This window comes from Sparus aurata, chromosome 15 (genome assembly GCF_900880675.1).
Source record: "Sparus aurata chromosome 15, fSpaAur1.1, whole genome shotgun sequence".
Lineage (NCBI taxonomy): Eukaryota > Metazoa > Chordata > Actinopteri > Spariformes > Sparidae > Sparus > Sparus aurata.
In genome coordinates this window covers 7,689,537-7,710,413 of record NC_044201.1, presented here as the reverse complement: position 1 = coordinate 7,710,413, position 20,877 = coordinate 7,689,537, and the positions used below count along the sequence as shown (strand labels likewise).

The 20,877-nt window shown below is 41.5% G+C and overlaps 1 protein-coding gene and 1 long non-coding RNA gene across 2 annotated transcripts in view; one reads left to right on the top strand and one right to left on the bottom strand.

The window, feature by feature from the left end:
- LOC115596740 (uncharacterized) overlaps positions 1-20,877 on the bottom strand; it is a 124,649-nt gene that overhangs the window by 20,514 nt on the left and 83,258 nt on the right. The gene's annotated exons all lie outside the window — the stretch shown is intronic.
- The window catches only part of LOC115596738 (zinc finger matrin-type protein 4), a 58,472-nt gene continuing 39,685 nt past the window's right edge, over positions 2,091-20,877 (top strand). The window contains exons 1-2 of the mRNA XM_030442128.1: positions 2,091-2,828; positions 19,951-20,067. Coding sequence (XP_030297988.1) covers positions 19,957-20,067 — 111 coding nt within the window. The 5' untranslated portion in view covers positions 2,091-2,828; positions 19,951-19,956. The remainder of the gene's footprint in view (positions 2,829-19,950; positions 20,068-20,877) is intronic.

Here is a 20,877-nt window from a genome sequence, read left to right as displayed (position 1 = left end):
TGAAGCAATTGGATTTTGTTCAGATAATGATTAGTAGAATCCGTCAGCTTTGACAAGAGTGTCTGAGTTTTTAAATTAGACCTACAGCACGACAACACAATCACCCTCTTATTGTAGCTTTTCTCTTGATCGGTCAGGTCCTCAGTGTAAAATCACGAAGGATGCAGTGTGAAGAGGAGAAATTGGAGCCATTTGAAAAAATGAACAACTGTGTCAATATTCACAGCTTTGGTCGGGTACAATAAAGTAGAGCTTTGTTAGATTTGATTAATTCATTGGTGAGTCTATAAAAACACAGTAAATAGTGACAAATGGCAATCAAAAGTTCCCTTAGCCAAATATGACGTCTTGTCTGACTTAAAGTCAAAATCCAAAATGTCCCATTCAATATGCAGACATCTCTTATGTCTTCTTACTTAGAATTGACAAAGGAGACCAGTTGTCACACTCGCTTGGTTAAAGTGAAAGGCGAGGTGTTTAATCGATTACGAAAATGGTTGACACATTTCTGGCGCAAATGTCAAAAAGTACACGGACTGCACTTACTGTATCCATCGCTTTTCTACCTGAACAGACAAAGCTATTAACACTTTGCCACTTACAACCATCTTGAGGCACCGTCTCCCGAGCCACTCCAAACACTTAAGTCGTCAAGATTAATTGCACTGTTGATCGAAATGTTAAAGGTAAATTAAACCCGTCCAAGACACTTCAATGTTTTCAGTCAAATGCACGCTGGGAAAAATGGTGCGGAAGCTCACAACACCCCATGGACAAGAAGCACCGTGAGGAATGAGCTCATTCAACGAGGATAGGCTACCAGAGTGGCTCTGTACTTGTGTTTTCAAGGCACTATACCTACGTCAGTGGGCTGTGAGCACAGCGACCAAACAGTGATTTTCCCCTTGCTAGTCTGAATAAAATCTTGACGTTCGAGAAGGTCAAACTCAGTGTGTAACAAGCAAAAAAGATTTGGGGGAAAACAGACTGGGGCAGCAGAAACATATTTTCTTCTTTACTCCCATCTAATTAATCCTCCTGCCACCCCCTCTCTCTCTCAGCGAGTGCTCCCGACCCAGTGGCTGAAAAAGCATAAAATACAACTTGGTCGGTATTCTTTTTTTCTTTACCACAAACACATTACTTCGGGTCAACAGAGTGAGAATGCACAGCAGGGCTGGGCACCCTGTTATGATTCTTATGGTTTTGCCCTTCCCTTCGGTGTTTTATAGAGGTTCTCGTGCATGTGAAAGGTTTTGAAAATGAAAAAGGACAAAGTCGGCACGAACAGGAGCTCCTCTCTCCCGCAGACAACGCTGCTCCTGAAACGCCTCGTCAGCAGTCTCACCTTTAACTTCCTGACATCACACTACGTCACCATGTCAGGTTTCCTGATTTAGTTTTGGAATGTATAAGAAGTGATTTAGCACAACTGCTCTGGTGGTGTTAGCGGTGTTGGCTCAGGCGTGTGTGAGCTGACCAATCAGATCAGGCTGGGTTTTTGGCAGCTTAAAGAGACAGTAAGTAAAACAGAGCGTGTCAGACTGATGGGGAATACGGTGATCCTGAATAAGAAAACTTTTTTCGCATTAAAGCATAAAAACATTTTCTAGTAGAAACCCAAAATAAAATGATGAAGCTGAAAATTAGCATGATATTTCTCCCTTAAAGGCTGCATTACAGTAACCAGACTGCTCTACTTATTCCAGTACTTGCCTTTACCCATTTGATGATGATGATGATGATGGCGTTGATGACGATAATTACTATCATAATTATCATTATTATTATTGTTATCTATCAAAACCTCAGTGTGGCAGTACAAATAATCATCATTACAACATTGTTTCAATATTGGTATTGAAGTATTTGGTTAAAAATTTGATTTTGTAACAGGTTCCGAGCATTTACGAAGCGTATTTGAGGAGATTTCGAAATATCGAGATGTATCATGAATCGAAATGTAGCCTGAAGTATTGATGTAATGTAATGTAATGTAAATATTGTTACGATATTATTTTGAGACCACGCCGCCAAGCCATAATGCACGGATATAACAAAGTTACAGGAGATGATGAAATGTCTCAGAGTGCGGCATGGTGCTGAAGGAGCACCTGTGCAGGCTTCCCCTCTGTAAACACTCCATCAGCGCTGTTTTGGAATTTGAATGAATTTGGGCGCGCTCGCTGCCTCTGTTCGTCTTTATGTAAGATGATACCGATGTGGGTGCACCGTGAGGAAAACCTACTCACTCGACCAGTGCTCCCACTCACTCACTCTGCGAACCCAGCAGCGTTCAGTGCTCACCACTATCACACGCTGGCACACACGGTGCGAGCCGAGCGCGCTCTCCGCCTCCCATTCATCCCGGCGAAGGCTGCTCGCACTTTTTCTTCTTCCTCCTCTCCTCTTCCCCTCCCGGAATAGCTGACTTTGTTTTTGTTTTCGTCTCCCTTTCGGTCGGAGTGGTGAGTGGATGATATCAACAGAGCTGCGTTTTTTCTTCTTCCTCTTCCCTCCGCGATACTACGGACCGGAGAGGAGTTGCCAGAGGACGCGCGCATCACGACGGAGAGCAGCGTGAGGGAATTCTTTTTTTTTTTTTTTTAATTTAATTTTTTACATTTTATTTTGGAGGGGAGGCGGTGCGATTTCAAACAAAGAAAATAAACAAAATATCTTTACTCGAGAGCGCAACTGCCACCTGCTGACGCTCCGGCTACGTTTTGGAGGGATTCTTTACTGCACAGGTGCGCTGAGGGATTAAAAACAGGCAGTTGGCGGATGGTTGTCGGTTTCGTGGAGAGGAGTCACTGCCTCTGCGCAAGGTGAGTGATGGGGAAACCCTGACCGTCGAGTTTGTTCAACAGATTAATTATTGATCGGTACTGATGGATTCAATTTGAAGTCTGGATCATTCCTCGAGCAGCACCCTGAAAGTTTTTGGCACCCTTAAATCACTCATTTTCTCTGTGGGATCCCTGCTGGGAGAGTGTCAGTGGAGTTTGAAGCAACGCCTGCTAACTTTGTGTTATGTGTTATCTGTGGACAAATAGAGGCAGGGTGTTGATATCATAATGTACTGCTGCACGGTGTCAGAGTCTTCCTATAATGCTTGTATTGTCATTTTTAGTTTTTTTGTTTGTTTGTTTGTTTGTTTTCAAGAAACTGTCTGAAAATATTGGAGGGAAAATGTCAGAGTTCAAGATGAGGTCCCAAAATATGCCTTTCTGTCCTAAAGGCAGTGCACACATGCTCAGTTTACACTGCGGCTCATCCTTACAGTGGAAAAGGGTGAACGCAGAGAACGATTGGTTTTTCTGCTTAATAAATTATTCAAATGATTAATAGGTTATCACTGCAGATTCATTTTTTTATTCAGATAATTAACCTGTCATTTCAAGTGAAGTCAAATGTAATTTCCTCAGTGGGCTTCTGCTGGCCAGCTCTAAATGAGAGACAGAGTTGGTGTAGTCTGAACCAGAGGCAGCGATGATTTCTAAACTTTTCCCAACACGCTGTGCCCCACACCTTCAGTAATGACTTTCTGTGAAAAATGAAAATGAGACCCATGTCAGATACAATGGGGATTAGCTCTGATACTTGATGCATGGAGTTTGGCTGGCTACTGTCCATCTCCCTGAGAGCCCTCTGACTGCGAGTATTTGTCACTTGGGGAAGAATGTCCAGTCAGCCTCACCGGGCGTCTGAGGCAGCATGATCCCAGCTTATGGCCTTTACACAGCACTCGCCTGCCTGTCAGCAGGACTTAGACACAGAGCACAGGAAAATATCACTCTTTCACACACACTGCAGTCAAGTGTCATGAAGTAGAGCAGTTCAATGTATTCATCCCATGCAGCCATCCTGTATTTACCCCAAACAGCAGTCTTTGCTCTCAGTGCTCTGCTTTTATTTTTCCACATGTAGCCCAACCGTCTGAGCTGAGCTGAGGCTTCGCGCTCTGTCTACATAGAGTTATTGATCAGCACGCGCTGACTTCTGCTTTACTTCAGGTCACTGCAGCAGGCAGGGCTGCAAAGTCTCAGAGCAATATCAGAGCTGCAACAGATGAGTATTTTCATTTCTCTGAATCTGCCAAATAACGGACGAATCATTTGGTCTCTAAAATGGTTGAAATTTTAAAAATGTCGGCAAGAGCTCGAAAACGCTTGTTGCAGTTCTAATCTACAGTCAGATTGATTAGTCAGTTTGGTCGATTACTCAACAGACTAATTATTTATCAATATTTGGATTTTCTTCTTTCCTTTGATGTGTGTGATCATATATATCTTATCATATATATATATTATCTATATGGATTTGATTAATCAAGAAAGGAAATCAGCACATGGATTGATAATTGAAATAATCCTTGATTGCAGCCTTATCAAAAAAAAACTAATGTTAATATTAATATATTTCAGACAGTGAGAAGCAGGACATCACGTTAAGGAGGCTGAAGCAAGCAAACTTTGAGCATTTCGCCTTGAAAATGGATTTTACACCCAATTGATTATCAAAATCCTGACGATCTACTGATCGTTCTAGCTCCACACCATATTCCAAGTAGTCATAACTGCATATCATATTGCTGTATGTTTCACACTGCTGTCCCCTTCAGGTTTTTGTAGAATATGTGATTACACAGTGAACGTCATCTTATATATGGATACAGTATGTCTGTAAACGCTTATATTTATGGTCATTCCCTACACTACAATACTGTATGTAACTCAAAAGCAAAGCAAGTTCATTAGTATGTTTATAATGTTGAACATACACAGTGCAGCTCTGGCCGTACAGGAGTCTGTTTCTCTCTCCCTCCGTCTGTCTCTCATGATGTGCTGAACTGCATCTGGGGGAGAATCTGATTAACCGACTGGCATAATTTACCCCGGTCCTTGAGGAATAAGCAAAGGAGCGATGTTGTTCTTGAAAAGTGCCTGCTTCCCTCTATACATACAAATAAAGCACATAAACACTTAAACACACTCACTGAGACGCAAACGCTGACACACACACACACACACACACACAGCGATAAATGAGGCAGTGATGCTCTTGAAAAGTAGCTTCTTCTTTTCTGCAATAGGACAGGGATTGATTGAACGAGCGTGTGTGTGCGCGCGCGTGAGTGTGTGTGTGCGCGTTGCTCTAGTTTCTTTAAGATTGATAGAGCATCATGTGTAGGTGTGTGTGTGTATGTTTTCTTCCAGGAGTGCTCCTTAGCAACAGGCAGCATATCCTCTTCAAATATCTCTTTCTCACACGCCGTACACTGTGACCTTTGTGCAGACTGTGTGCAAGCGAGGCTTTGCATGGGTTCATCTGCTTCTCTCTGTTAATGTGTGTGCGTGTGTGTGCGTGTGTGTGTCCCTGCACATCAGTGTGTCGGCCGTTTGACCTTTCTTAGTGTAGATTCATTAATAGCTGCATGATAACTGATGTTGAGCCGCCCGCTGTGCCTGTCTACACGATCGAGATATTGAGTCTGTCCGTCTCATAGACGCTTCCGCGCAGTGCCAGCCTCCTCCAAAAAGCTTTTTGTCTTTCTTTTTCTCCTCTCAAACAAAGCAGATATCATCACAATTGTGCTGTATTGATAATGATTCGGCATGCTTTGAACAAGTGGCGGTTTATCACTTTTTAGTCTATTTCAAGTCTCTCTCGGCGTGAGCCTGAGAGACATCTTTAATATATATCTTGACACGGTTGTCGTGTTATGTTAATATCAGTGTTAGGCTAATAACTGGTTGCATATTTCATATCCGGGAATAGCAGACAGAGCTCTTTAGAAATCAATTTTCTTTTGCTCCATCACCATGTTCGGAAACTGGCCCGCTGCCAGATGGGGAGGGGAATGAGGGAAGGAGAGGGTGATTCTGTGGGTGCATTAGTGAATGAGGGTGGGTTAAATATGCTTATCAGATCCAGAATTCATTCTCCCACATCTTTCAGTTTTGCCTTAATAAGTTATTCACTGCCTCTAAACTTCATAAAAACGTCCACAGATGCAAGGAACAGATGAAGAAGGTGAAGAAGCGCCCGATGGTAGATTCCTATTTATATGGGCGAGGTGCTGCAAGGTCATGCCCTATTTCCGTGTGTGTATGAGTGTGTGATGCACTGTCACAGCATGCAGGCGTATATATATCAATAGCATATTCCTCTGTGTGCCTGTGCGTTTGGTCATAATTTTCACAGCACATGGACACAGCACAGTATGGGGTTTGTATGCTCGATTGCCACGTTTGTTGATGGGGTTGGTGTATGCATGTGGAGGCTATATAACTCGCATAACAAACGCCATGACTTCACAGTTCTAATCCCATAACAAACTCATACTCATGATTGGAAAACAAATCATATTCAGTAAATCAAATGGCAAGGGAGGCAGAGTTTCTTTGACTGAAACAGGCGGATTGGTATTGTTCTGTTAACTCTCTTTAGCTGATTGTGCTCTTATTTGATCTTATTTGATTTACTGTGAGCTTAATCCTTAAAGAAAGTCTCCTTTTCTGTTTCAGGGTTATTTTCAACATGCACTTTAATTCTTTTGTTTGATCATTTGACTACTGATTGCTACGATCAATGCCATTGATTGTTTCCTTGTTCTTTTAAGCTCCAGTTTGCTGGAAGCACTGTTCTCCATCGCACACTTGAGGGCCAAGACAGCTCTAACAGTTGAGGCCACGAGCCAAAATCAATCCTCTCAATATAAACACTCTCTTAAAGAACAGAGCTACCAGGAAACTGAACTGAAAAAAAAAAGTTAAATTGAATTGATCCTGTGGATCACATAGTGAGCTCAGCATGACAGTAACCACAACGGTCCTTAAACGCGCTTGGAGTTACCTTACTTGACCGTGACATTGACCCAACTAATTATTAGGGGAGGGACCAAGTATTGATGGGGCAATATATCGTTCTACTCCCTTTTCTCGATATTGTCGATACACTGGCGCCAAATATTGATATTTTTATTGAAACATGGAGGTGATCTAAACAGATTCCCCTGACTATACAGTCACTGTTTCATGACTCCTGTAAACTTAATTTACACAGAGTTGTATTCTTTTAACTCCAGAATTTTTCTGGTAGTTCAGCCTTTTGCCAGTTTATCGCTGATATACATTGGAATGATGGCACACGTGGCCATGGATGAGTTGCGCAAAGTGTGCGTGATAAAGAGGCACTAAGCTAAAACTCTGTGCATTTTTTTATACATTGTGTTATTTCAGTTCCTGGAATTGACACCACAATGCAGTGAATAAAGACATAAATCCTGTATTCCTTTTTAGGGTTATTTTGTGTTGTTCATGTGTTTCCACACATAAGCTTTACTTAGGCAACAACGTCAACTCATACATTAAGTAACTTTCAAAAAACAGTCCTGTTAAATGTCAAAATTATGCCCAGTGTTCCCCACACATAGGCTTTATCTACGTGGGCTCATTGTAGTCTGAATGGACCGTGTGAAGTATGCAAAATGCTAATGGGACCTAGTATGCTACTATCGTTTTTTTCCTTTCCTTCAGTGTGTCATATCGGCGCTTGTGAATGTAAAAGGTCCAAAAGTCCACGCCAGCAAGAGCCCCGCTGTCCTACAGAAAACACGGCTCCTGAAATACCTTAAATGCATCGTCAGTAGTCTCGCTTGTAATTCTGTGACTTTTTGACATCACACTTCATTACCATGTCACACATTTGCATAGTTTACTTCTGTATTCACGGTAGAAGTGAAGCTGACTGGAAAAAGAAAACACGACAGAGCTGACCGGAGACACGGTGAGCTGTGGGGGATCAGGCATGTGGGAGCTGACCGATCAGAGCAGACTAGGCATTTGGGCCAAAACAGAGCAACTCAGACAGAGGTCATGCCATCACAGCCATAAGTTGATTAACAACCTGTCGGAAACACAGTGACTGATACTGTAATCCATGATTTGATGATTGTTTTGCAATATATAAATTATCAAATAATCCCTGATACTATACTATCATATCATATCTTGAGTAACTGTGATTCCCACCCTTAGTAGTTTGTAGGATGGTGTGCGGTTAAATTAAAGGAATTGTATTAAAGTGGCATTTCTTTGATTCTGAGGTTTTTGCTATGAGTTTATTTCCAGACGTTCTCATTTGATCTTATTTAATTTACAGCATGAGCTTAATCGCAAAGTGGCTAAAAGTTTCAGTCTCCTTTTTGGTTTCAGGTTATTTTCAACCTTTCACTTTATTTCTTACTTTGTTTGATAATTTGATTGTTGAGCACCATGATCAATGCCATTGACTGCGTCCTTGTTCTTTTAGCTCTTTAGAAGGGCCACTCGAACTCTTAACAGTTGAACCCAAAGGTAAAATCAATCCTTTGAATGTATTACACTCTCTTAGAGAAAAGAGCTACCAGCAAACTGAACCAAAAAAATAAATAAATCAATCCCAAGGATTCCATGGTCGGCCCAGCATGTGAATAACCAAAATTGTTAAAACTGTTGTGATTGCCTTATTAAACCCCATCACTGACCTGTGTAATTATTCCAGCACAGTTGGACAGTAGGTTATGCAGCAGGAAATGCATACAACAGAAATCAAGGATGTATTTGTGAGCATTCATATAAACACTGTGAAAGACACTTTAGAACTGACACACATGCAGAGACACACACCTCTTACAAAAGGTGCATTAATGACCTTTTTTTCACCTCTGGCTTATTGTGGGGATCCCTGCAGGCATGACAACGTGCATCTACTAACACCAACACACAAAAACACACACCCTGTGATTGACAGCTGATCCCACAAGGATATTTGTGTACACGTCCCCTCAGGACCAAAATACATCATCATCGCTCAGCTGCACGACAATGAAAATATTTACGCACATGCTTTTCAGTCAAACCACCAGATTTACCGGAGCATTGCCCGAGCCTTTTGTTTCACAGTACAGGGAGCTTATTTTACTAATTAGCAAGAGGGAAACTGTCATATTGCTAATTAGCTGTTTGCAGTCTCGTCAGTTCAATAATGAGGACAAAGAGAAGGCAAGTGAGAGAGGATGGAGCGATATGGAGGAGGAAAGTCATTACGAAGCATTATTTGGCTAGTGTCACTTCAGTTGTTACGCTTATTGCAATTTTATGGCTGGTTTCTCTTACGCTTCTTGTTTTCCTTCCCAACATCTTCTGGATGTAGTACTTGTATGTCTCACTCCAGCTCGGTCTCTGAGGTAATTCGTTTCTTTTATGTTGAGGTGCATGCTGCCTCACGGGAAATCTGTTTGCTCCCTTTTCCCATGTAGCTCTAATCTGCCAACTGGTGTAATGCATATCCGACTTCGAAAAATTCGGCGTAATGTTTCCTATGTGTGAAATTTTTGTTAGCTTGTAAATTACTCTCTGTCAAGGTTTAGGAAAATACATTCATGAAAATATTGAATTTCATTGTTAGGTGCACTCAGTGCCTCCCATGGGCTCCCAACAGCCTAAATCCTAAAAGCATGTGCTTTCGTGCTGAGTGCAATGCCATGTTTGAAGGCCCTCTTTTTATTGATCATACCACTTTCTTGGTTTTGTTGGATAGTCAAACGACACTGTGACATCACTAAAGTCTCAGATCTAATGCACTTTGTATTGAATTTTGGTGTTTAGTGCGAAAAAAAATCCAGACATCTATAATTGCTCTATAGCTTTGAAGTGGATAACATGGAGATGAAAACTGGGAAAAGTTATACGAAAGCGAAAAAGAACATTTGGACAAAATGTGCCGATGTATAAAAAGGGTGCAATTAGTTGCTAATGGAACAGATAGACTCCAACAGTTTTGTTGCCATCAAGCATTGCATTCCCCATATGTTACAGTAACATAACGATCCCCATTTAAACAGGTCGCCGTTGGTTTCCCCCCATTAACTCAGTTTGCCTAAGAGTCTACTGAACACACAAGCACACACACACACACACACACACACACACACACACACGCACACATACACTCAGACACAGGGAGATGTGCTCGGTTAAACTGGGAAAACCTAACTCTGCCCTGGATAATAGTCTTCATTCACCCTCTAATGAATCCATATTGTGGCCTAAAGGGGAAGATCTGCTATTAATACCATTAACAAGTAATGGTCCAGAGAGAGAGAGATTTTCAGAGATAAAAGTACCACAGCACCCTCATGAATAAAAAGGTCTGATGAAGGCAGAGAGGTTATAAAGTGTAGAGAGAGTGCTGGTGGGGACCTCCGGTTCAATCTCATCTATCCCTTTTAAACTGGAGAAACTCAAAGATCCAAGAAGTGAAACTTTTCATTTCGCTGTGCTATTTCACCACAACAACAAAAAAAGGTGGTTTTCTAGGTTTCCCTAAATTTGTTAAGCTGAGATGGTTAACTGCTTAGATTCTGTATCTTATCATGATCAATCAATCAAATCACCCATGAGCGATGTTTGTGCAGAAGTAAGATAAGACCACAGCCAAGCTGATGACTATGTATTCAGGTGATGTGGTGCTTTGGACTAAATTGGTAAATACATTTACACCTCATGGTGGCTCTGAAGGAAATTTCGGGAGATCACATAAGTCAGTAAAATACTTCATCTTGGAGCCATAAATTGAATTTAACTGAGTTAAAACTGTTCATCCTGAGGGAGACATGAATGTTTAAAACATTCTTTTGATTCATGCGATAGCAGCTGAGATATTTCAGTCTTTACCAAAGTGGCTGACCGACTGATCCACCAACACTGCCATCGATAGAGCGCCAACACGTCTGAAAAGAAAAATCTAACCATGCATCCAGTCAACATCATTTCAGACTATCATCATTACGACTGTACCAAAAAGGTTTACAGTGCATGAATTTTAAAAACTTCATTTTTCTTTATGTTGTTAAAATGCATTTATTCAGCAATTCTCATTAAGATCATAATCTCTTTTGCAAGGGAGAGCCAAGAGTGAGCATTTACACTCTTCCAAAGTATAAGCTAGATATAAAAAGACATATCAGCAAGTATTCTGAAGAGGAATGAGTATCTCTAACTTCGAGTTGCTTTGCAATTTATTCCAGTGTGAAGGTGCATAATACAGTAGCTTATCTGCTCCTCTCTCACAAGAGTAGATAAGTCTACACCATCCCTCATGAGTAATCCCTGCCCTCAAGGCCATATTTTCACCACTGGGAGAGAAAGGAGGTAGAAGAGATGGAGAAAAGCCAGAGACACAGAGATGGAAAAGCATAGTGTGTGTGTGTGTGTGTGTGTGTGTGTGTGTGTAGTCTTTCACTCTGTAAATATCAAGACGACTTGCACATAACTCAGACAGGAAAATTAGGTCAAAAATGGAATTTGGGGCACAACAAGCAGTGAGCAAAGGGAGAGGAAGAGTCACAGACACACACACTGACTCAGGGAGAGTAATGGGTGACCTGACCTTGGCATTAAGTGTGTATTTGTATGCAGGGCCCTCTCCTCCCAGGAGACTTTACCCTGTTGGTGACTAAGTTGAAATAAACCATCGGTGCAAACTCATCAGGGGTGAAAAGGCCGATTTGTAAATATCAGTTAAATGAAGCTTAACAGACAATTTTAGCACAAGGATGCACAATAAATGTAATCGTACTGCTACAAAAGCAATGTAGGTGGGGATGTCCGGCCAGAACACAAGCAGTCACGAGAGTTCAGGACAGGGTCACAAAAAGTGCATGGCATCCTTGAATCCATTGACGCAATTCAGTAGAGGGCAAGCAGAACAATGCACAATTGTGATTGCTTAAAATCCTTAGTAAAAGCTGCTGGCTAGCTTACTCTAAGATTCCACTGGATGCATGTTCATTGCATTCCGGCTGCAGTACGCTTTTTTTCCCTCATCTGTCACCTGGCCGGACAGCTGGAGTTGTGAGACCGCGGAGTTCACGCACTACCAAAGTTATAGGTATGTGTTATAAAAACAACAACGATTAGTAGAAGAGTTTGTATTTGTCTCTTTTTTGTGATTTTTGTGCTAGCGTCAACACAGAGTGTTTTATTCCGAAAATTAACCAGATGATATGTTGTTATTTTGGTTGCTGTGTCATGCTCCATCATCCAGCAGAAATAGAAGTCATGCGTATCTGCTCTGGCAGGGACCAGATTCCCGGAGCAGATACACAACGCAGCGGAGCCAGTGGAAGTAAACACATATACTAGGGGGAAGCCTATCAGCTCCGCTGCCGTGGCGGGTCCGTGACATAGTGAAGCCGGACCGGACACATATATCTGGTGGAATCTAGTCGTTAGCCTTCAGGCTTTAAACAAAATAAGCAAATCAAGCAGCACTTGAGAGTTTGCAGTGAGGTTGTAAAGTTAAAATCCAGACGTCCAATTAGCAAAACCTTTACCTGATTAAAATGTTGGTAAATGTTGGTAAAAATGGCAAAAAAGTGATTCATAAAATGACTGCTTAAAACAGGATAAAATAGGTTAAAATGTCAAATTGTGACAGAGCCTTTGTCCGACATTATACGCCCTCCTAAAAAGACGCAGATTAAGTTTATTATGATCCGAATTTAAGACATTCTTACTTTAAAGTAAGTATCCTAGAATAAAAAAGTTTAGTCATTGTCTCCCCCTTATATGGGGGAGTTTTGTGGTCCACAGAAAATTTACTTTTTGAGCTTCACAGCAAAAAAGCGTTTTCCTAAACAAGTGAAGTAGATGAGGAATTGTTCCGATGACAAGCCGAGCCACAAGCTCCCATCCACTTGTTTAGGAAAATGCTGCGACTCTGTTTTGCTGTGAAGCTCCAGAAAAGTTTTGTGGATGATGAAACTTCACCCACCTTTCCATCAGCTCGCAGGAGAGTAGACAATGACGGAAATCTAATTCTTGGGTGGTCTTTTTCTCTTGAAGTCCTTTCCTTCGGTCGAAAACTAACCTCCCAGAGACGGTACACTGCACGATGTACACACAAGCACCCCAATCACATATGTTTGTCACTCTTTTTAGGGTCATTAGGTTTCAGCTCTTAGTTTTACATCCCACAGCGAGACCTCTGTGTTTGTACCCCGGCTGTGTTTGAGTTTGTGTATGTTTGCAGTTTTCAGTATTGAGCAAGGAGAGTACAAAGCAAGCTCCTCCAGTGCAAACATAATGAATGTGGATTCAGATCAGACTTGAGCTCCGGCTCCTTTTAAAGACTTCATTTCCCTCAGTCTAGTACCTTTGATTGCTACTGTACAAAGGGGAGGGTTGTTAATCTTGGAGCTGGTTCAGGGGGGGGGGGGGGCGGGGGGGGGGCAGAGGGAAGACAGTGTTCAGAAAGATTACATTACCAAGAGTGAAACAGGAAAAGAATTGTAATGTGGAACATCAAAGTGACACGGAAGAGTGCCTTTACAATATAGGGTTCCATAGTATTAACCCTGGAACCCTTTCACTTGTTATTCCCACTAGGGACTCATTAGACAGGTCATTGGCTCCCAGGCTGATGTCGATATTTCACCGTCTGTATGCATAATTTGACGGCCGAATCAGAGCGCCACTTTCTTTCGAATGAGATAAGAACTATATGAAATGTGAGAGGAGGAAGACGAAGAGGAGAACAGACAGTCCGGTTCACAGCAGTCACCCTCCTCAAGGAGAAAAAACGGAAAGATTGAGTAGGAAGGAAGGGAAGGGGGGGGGAGTTAAAAGAAGCCCTGCTGCCCCAACCACCTGCTGTTCTCTCTCTCTCTCTCTCTCTCTGTCTCTTTATCACTCACCCTCTCTCGTAATTTATTCAATGCGGCACATTTGTCTGTCTTTCAGCAGTCCGTCTTCAGTGTGTGTGTCTTGCTGAACAAAGGTGGGTTTTCAGGGCCGTAAGAGAAATGAAAACGTGTGAATTGTAATAGGAGCGCCGTCTCTGAAGCTCTCCATCGGGGTAAAACATCACACCATATCTCTGTCTGTACAATAGGGCCCTTGCGTAGTACAACACTATATATTAGCAAGTGATATTACAAACTAATTAATATTCTAAGCCCAGGCGACTGAAAACAGTCTAAGTGGTTGCATTTATTAGAAAAGAACAAAAAGCCGTGTCCAATTCAGTGCCAGCTTTTTAATGAATGGTGGGCCAGAGGCTGAGATTTGAGGGAGGGCTCAGAGTTCACACTGATGTTAAATACTTGATGTGGTCTTAAAAGGGAATACCCTTAAGGTTCATTCTGTCTTCAGAGCCTCGGGCTTTCATGCTCTCGCTAAGACTTATTTCTGCAATTTCTGTTTCTAATTGAGTTCAGGGCAATTTTTCATTTTTAATATGAGCTACTGTTTTGGCATAATGTTCATCATTTCACAAAACTTTAGACGTTCCGTCTACTCCATGTTTTTATATACAGTCACCTCTTTATCATATGTACTTTCATTGAGTCTTGAGGTGTTTCTCTCTGAACATTAGATACTCACAACTAGATGAGGAAACATCAAACTTAAGTTTTTTAAAACATCCTTAATTATTATCTGTCGAACTGGCATTTATTAGCACTGGTGTTTAAACACTATGCTAATCTGCATCACCAGGCTTGTGTGGGGTTAGCTTCATTTGATTGACAACAGCCTGGCAACATAAGCAGACAACCCATCAACTGTCATGAAACTGTGAATCAAATGCTGCAAAATCCTGATTTTTCACACGGAGATATGTAAAACAACCCTTTTCTTTGCACAAGATGGATTAATTGATTGATTGATTGGTTGACTGACTGACTGGCTGCTGCACAGCTGTGTGCCTAACAACACGCACTGATTTTCATGAGGGTAGGCAGCACGGCAATTTTAACCTGACCCACCAACATCACTTCCTGCAGCAGCTCCCTCCCCTGATCCAACCTCCTTATGTGCTGTAATTCTTGTGTTGGATGTGGTATTTAGTACTCACATATTTTTTTATGAAGGGGGCCAAGTTCTCCCAGCAGAATCCCAGAACCATTGCTGCAACTCAGATTTTTCTACAGTGAATGGACAATATGCTCTGCTCTGCTATTTATGGTTGCAATCTCCAGCCTCAGAGCTCTTTACTTAATGGAATTAGACAGACAGCTATATAATTTTTACAACAAATTATCATATATATGCATGTTTTCTAATCTCTCAGCTACTGACTCCTTTGCCATTGCCAGTAGATGAGTGAGTTGCCTTTCTTTTCTCTCATGTGTCATGTTCTGACGTCACAAACACGTCTGAAAAAACAGAGAACAGTAAAAATAGCAGCGTGGAGACCATCAACATGTTTTATGCTTTACAGAGTCTCTCCTTGAAACTGAGTGATTTTTCCGATGCTTATGGAACTGAGGCGGGTGGATGTAGGCGCCAACTTCGCAAACTGAAAAAGGGAACAAAAATTAGCACGTTCAGCCAGGTGTCATGTTTTTATCCCTGCTGCTCAGGACTGGAGCCAATAAACACAGTGACAGAAAAAAAAACACTCGGTGTTAGGGGTTATTCTATCTGTCCTGTGTGAAAGGGGTTTTAGAGTGACCAAATGCAAAGCTTGGATTAAGCATTCATTTTCAATGATTAGTAAAGCGGTCTAACAAAGGCAAATGTTAAGTACTCATGGGATCACAAGCACCATAGCCCCCCCATCTAATAATATTGTACTCAGACAGGAATTTGGAGGCATTGGGTTGAAAGAATATGGCATGTTGCAGTGAAACGTATAAACCATAGTTAAACTTTGTGTATTCACTTAAATGTATCCCTTTTAGTTGATACCAGTGACACCAGCTCGTCTCCCTGGGGCTCAAACTCCAGTGGCAGAGGCTGCACCAAAAAAGACTCGACACTCGCTTCCTCGTTCGCCGTCAAAGCCTCGAATATTCATGGGATTCTCACTGAAGCTTCAAAGCCCCCAAAGTGTTATTCGTGAAAGCTGTATCGCCCACATACGCAACATCACATTTTTATAACTTTACTCCGTGTAAAAACAATACAATTGTTTTCTTTTGTTTTGTAAAGCCAAATTAAATACGTCATAATCCATTACTGCATATTGTTTACCCTCCACTGGAATGGCCAACTCCCAGTCTCTGTTACTCTGACAATGCGTGAAGTTATGTAGAGGGGAATGAATGAGGGTTATGAAGAGCTTTTCAGTTAAAGCTAAGATTTTAAAGTAAATTAATTCGAAAACAAAGATGAAATAATTTCGACAATTACAAGGAATACCATCTGCAATGAAAAAGCCAATGTGTTTCTAAATTTCAGACATCCATTGCCTGAGATCCCCAAAAAAGTTTCCTCGAGGAGCAGAACCGTTCATGCAAATCCAGCTGTATTGGCTTTGCTATAAATGGCAAACTCTTCGACATAATACTCTTACTTACAAAAGAGCATTAGGGCCAGGGGTGAGACAAAAGCAGAGAGGAGGAAGTTTTTGGTTTTTGTTCCAATTATGCACTGCAAGAAAAAGTAGAAATGTGTATAATAAGGTTTCTTAAGGTCTCTGCCATTACCATATTCTTGGAGTGTAACTTTGTGTGTGTAGTGTGACAATCTCTTCAAAGTCCTAATTCTGATAACTGCGCTGGGTTTATGAGCCAAAACAGAAATCCGATTCTGACGACAGTTCCACCAGTTCATCTACCCGAGGCATTCTGTTTGATGCCGTCTAAAAAAAGGTCGACTGTAATCTCGAAATGTCAAGTTTGTTCTCGACACTTCGACTTTATTCGCGACATTTTGACTTACTGAACTGTTCCAACTTTGGCGGAAACTTTTGCTCCGCGTGGAACCCATCACTCAAACTGAGACGCTGATTGAGAAAATAGATATCTCTGGGCGTTGAAATTTCCGACTGCTCGTCTGACACCATGCTCCTCTAGCACGTATCATCTATATATAAACTCTCTTTACTTGTTACACACGGCCGTCAGCGTCAATAACATAGTTTCCAATGACCTCTGAATGCATCCGAGTGAAAAATAAGTTGCAAACTATACTGTAAACCAAGACGGGATGGAAAGATGATCTGAAGCTGAACTGTCTGATACTAAAGAGAACACATGATGATCTGTGGCTCATGCTTGTTTCGAAACTGATGTTTAAGTTACAATCAGCTAGATTTTCATAAAACATAAGAGCCAACTGCTTTGGTCCGATACAGTAGGAATGAAACCTCTTTTCCATTAAGATCTCTAAACCCATGTAACATGAAGATATCACATGCTCCAATAATAAACCTCCCCGCCGACTCTTTTTTCCTCTCTCCTTCTCGCTTTCATTATTTTTTTCCCACTATCTGCATTCCCATCTTTTCGCTTCGACGGGCCTGCCATTCCATTAATCTCACCAACAGATTGCCTCTATTAATTAGCCTACATCTCCCATCTTGCATGTAATAATCAGAGGTAATAGAGATATTAGGCAGATAGGGCTATTTCTGCAGTCACAATCGCTTTTAATTAGCCGCAAGATTAAAAGATAGACTCGTTTCTGCCTGGCTGACGTCCAGACAGACAGCGCAAGGTCTTTCTCTTGCCACAGTAAAAGTCCTGGAGGAAACAAATTCTGCAGCAAATCTAATGTGTCAGTTTGCAAAATATATCTGTTCCTTCGTGTCTCACAGGACACCTCACATAGTGGAGGTAATAATGCGTCCATGCCTTGGGACTAAACAAGTTTCCAGCCTGTCACCAGTCACATTTCAGAATGAATATTGTACCTCACAGACAGGTTCAACTGCATTTTATGTGAGATGCATCTGCAGTGCTATTTGGTTATAATGTATAGGGGGCGTCCTGTAACTCAATTAGATAATGGAGGAGCCGTCGGTACAGCATGTCCAAGGAGAACAGACGGGTAATTACCAGTAGTGTGGTTAAGTGTGTGTGCACTCGCATGTGTGAGCATGTTGAGCATTGGCTAAAGCTAATTGCAGACTCCATATGAACTGTCACTACATTTCCCTGCTGATGTTGCAATACTCGGGATGACCATGTAAAGTTGCTGGAGCTGACCACCGCGGCATCTGTGTGTCTTGCACTATGTAACACTTTGGCCCTACAATCACCCTGTCCTGTTGCTTCCGTGAGGCGAGGAGCTCATCCCGTTTAATGGTTGATGTTCCTATACCGTTCCCTGCAGACCCGTTACTCACCCCAGCCCTGTCAGAGCGATGCCTACGGGGCACACATAATGAAGAGAATAGAAAATTGAACACAAGACCCCAGAGCACATCATTAAACCATTTTCTATTACTCAGTATAAAGGCAAGAGAAAACACTGCTGCCAGGTTGTTAAGAAACCAGAGCCGCGGCTCCCGGTGGGGTGCTCAGCTCTCTGTGGTTTTTACTGGTTGGGCTATACCAACACTGACAAGGTTTTAAGACACTGTTTCTCACCAGGGAATCTTGCTGGAGACCTTTAGCAGTTTACCTCAGAGACTGTAACCCTCACCAAAGTTGCACTTTCTGCTAGTGTTTAGAAATTCTTGGAAGTTTCTGCGAAGGATTGGAAAGGTGTCTTTGATCCAATGTTTCTTAGCTTATATATGAAATGTTAATACATTTTTTGGAAAGTTATAAGTAGAGGCGCAGAGTAGAGCTTAAACTGAAGCCAGTATACAAACAGTATGTAGTAGAAGAGTTCCAAATGTTTATCACACAAAAAGGCAATCAAAACACCTGTCTTTTGTCCAGTTGATTCATAACGATGAGACCTGATGACATTTATTGATACCAAGGCCATGATCGATCCTGCTGATCCCTCCGATTCTTTATTGATTTGTTTTTTAATTCCGGGATGATTTTAGTTGAGCTAGCTTTTGCAACAATGTGACACCATCTGAAATGAGGAAATATTGGTACAGCATTCGTTTTTATGTAGGTTTTCCTCGTCAAAGAAAACAACAGTAAAGCCTGCCTGCAGGGCTGCTCATTCACAGGCAGGCAGCTCAGTTGAAGCAGTGGCACTCGTGCATAGCGTGTCGAAGACGTGCCATTCACAGAATTTAAGACCGCTCTTCATAGAATGACGTTACAGCCAATTCTTGATGATGTGAAATTATCATTTTACACACATCACAACTAGCACTGTTGTCATTTTTCCTCGTGGAATGAAACTATTCTATAGACCATTTCTTCCTCTCCGCCATGACTCCTTCTTGTTCCAAGAGAGAAGCATGAGTTTGATGTCACTGCAATGCAAAACTGTAAGAAAATCATGACAACATTGATTAAAGAAGCTGATAAACTAAGGATCGGACTATTTGCAACTGGTTCTAAATGGAAGCAGCTGATTAATATGGTTGGCCAGAAAACTAAAAACCAAAGTTTCTTGAATGTTCATAAACTTTTTAACAATGTTCCTTTGTTTAATTTATATGGCTGAAGGCAAAGGAACAGGGTTTCTACCATCATGCTCCACCACCACGGTATAAAATTGTAATTTTTACTCAACTAAATGTTCTCTGTTTGCTGGTGTTACTAGTTGTGTTACAGATTATGAATGTACATATTAAAATGATACGCTGATAAAAATGTGATGCATTTCTATAAATCAACTCAAACTCTGCATTATATAAGTTAAACCTTAGGACCGCCTTGACCAACAATAGTAATCTTTGCTTTTCTATCTGCATCTAAAGTTTTTGTAAATGAAAATTTAAGAAATATATATTTAACAGTTTATTGCTAAGTCAGATACAGAAACTCAAGCCAGAGCCTCAGGCCACTGTTTCCAAGATTGGAGCCAAAACTCATCCATGAGAGTATGTTCTGACACAGAGGATCAACATATTTGGGGCTGAACTGTCAAAATAAATCTGTCACTCGGAGGGAAAACTGTTTCTAAATTGAGATGAGATACATGCATGCTCATGAACCCCTAACACACACACACTATGAGGCTCATTGACATTTTATTCCGTCCTGCATTTAATCATATTCATGTCTGCATATGTTTTTGGGGGTGTGTTTTTGTGTAGTCTCAGATGAAGATGAAGTCTGCGGGCGTCGTGGATGGAGGCTTGTTCACAGAGAGCTATTGTAACATCTGCAATGCTCAACTCATCTCCGAGTCCCAGCGCACCGCTCACTATGAGGTGAGTCCGTCTTTGCTCACACAGGAACATTCGCACGGAAAATAACTCAGAATTGTACGATCTCTGGTTGACAGACAGATTCCTGCACTGCACACTTTGCATCAGCCTTATTTGTACCAATTTGTGCTTGTGCCGTTCAAGACACTGCTCATCCATTATACATGGACTTAATGCAGCATGGTAATGCTGGTTACACAAACAAACACACACGCACACTTTGTGTTTAATCTTGTCTACCTCTCAGCAGACTCCCTGAGAGTAATTCAATGAAAGGCCATTAAATAATCACCCTGGTGCATTATTTAACTAGTGTGTGTGTGTGCACGTGTGTGTATGTGTGCGCACGGGCACATATGCATGTACCGCATTGAGGTCGTCCTTGATTACAAGACACAATTGGGATTAACAAGCAGACTAATGAGGACAAGGCCCTTATCTGGAGAGAATTAACAGGGACAACGACAGTGTGTTTGTGTCCGCACGCATGTGAACGCAATCTTTTTCTGTCTCTCGACCCAAGTCTGTCTGCACAATTCAGCGATGTTTGTTTCTGTCAAATATGATTCACTGTTTGTCCTCAGTGTCCCCCCTGACAAAAAAAAGGTATCTGTAGAGGTCAGTGGATCATGGAGACAAGACAGGAAAAAGTTTGGACTTGTTAGATTCAAAAAGGAGAGGAGGCAACGTAGGGCAGCTCTACCTGTAGCACAGTTCATTTGTGCGTTAATTGATGTTGTTTTAAAGAAGACACGGAAATAACAATGAGAAGCTGAAGAAAGAAGTGCAATTAAGGTGAAAAAAGAGAAGAAA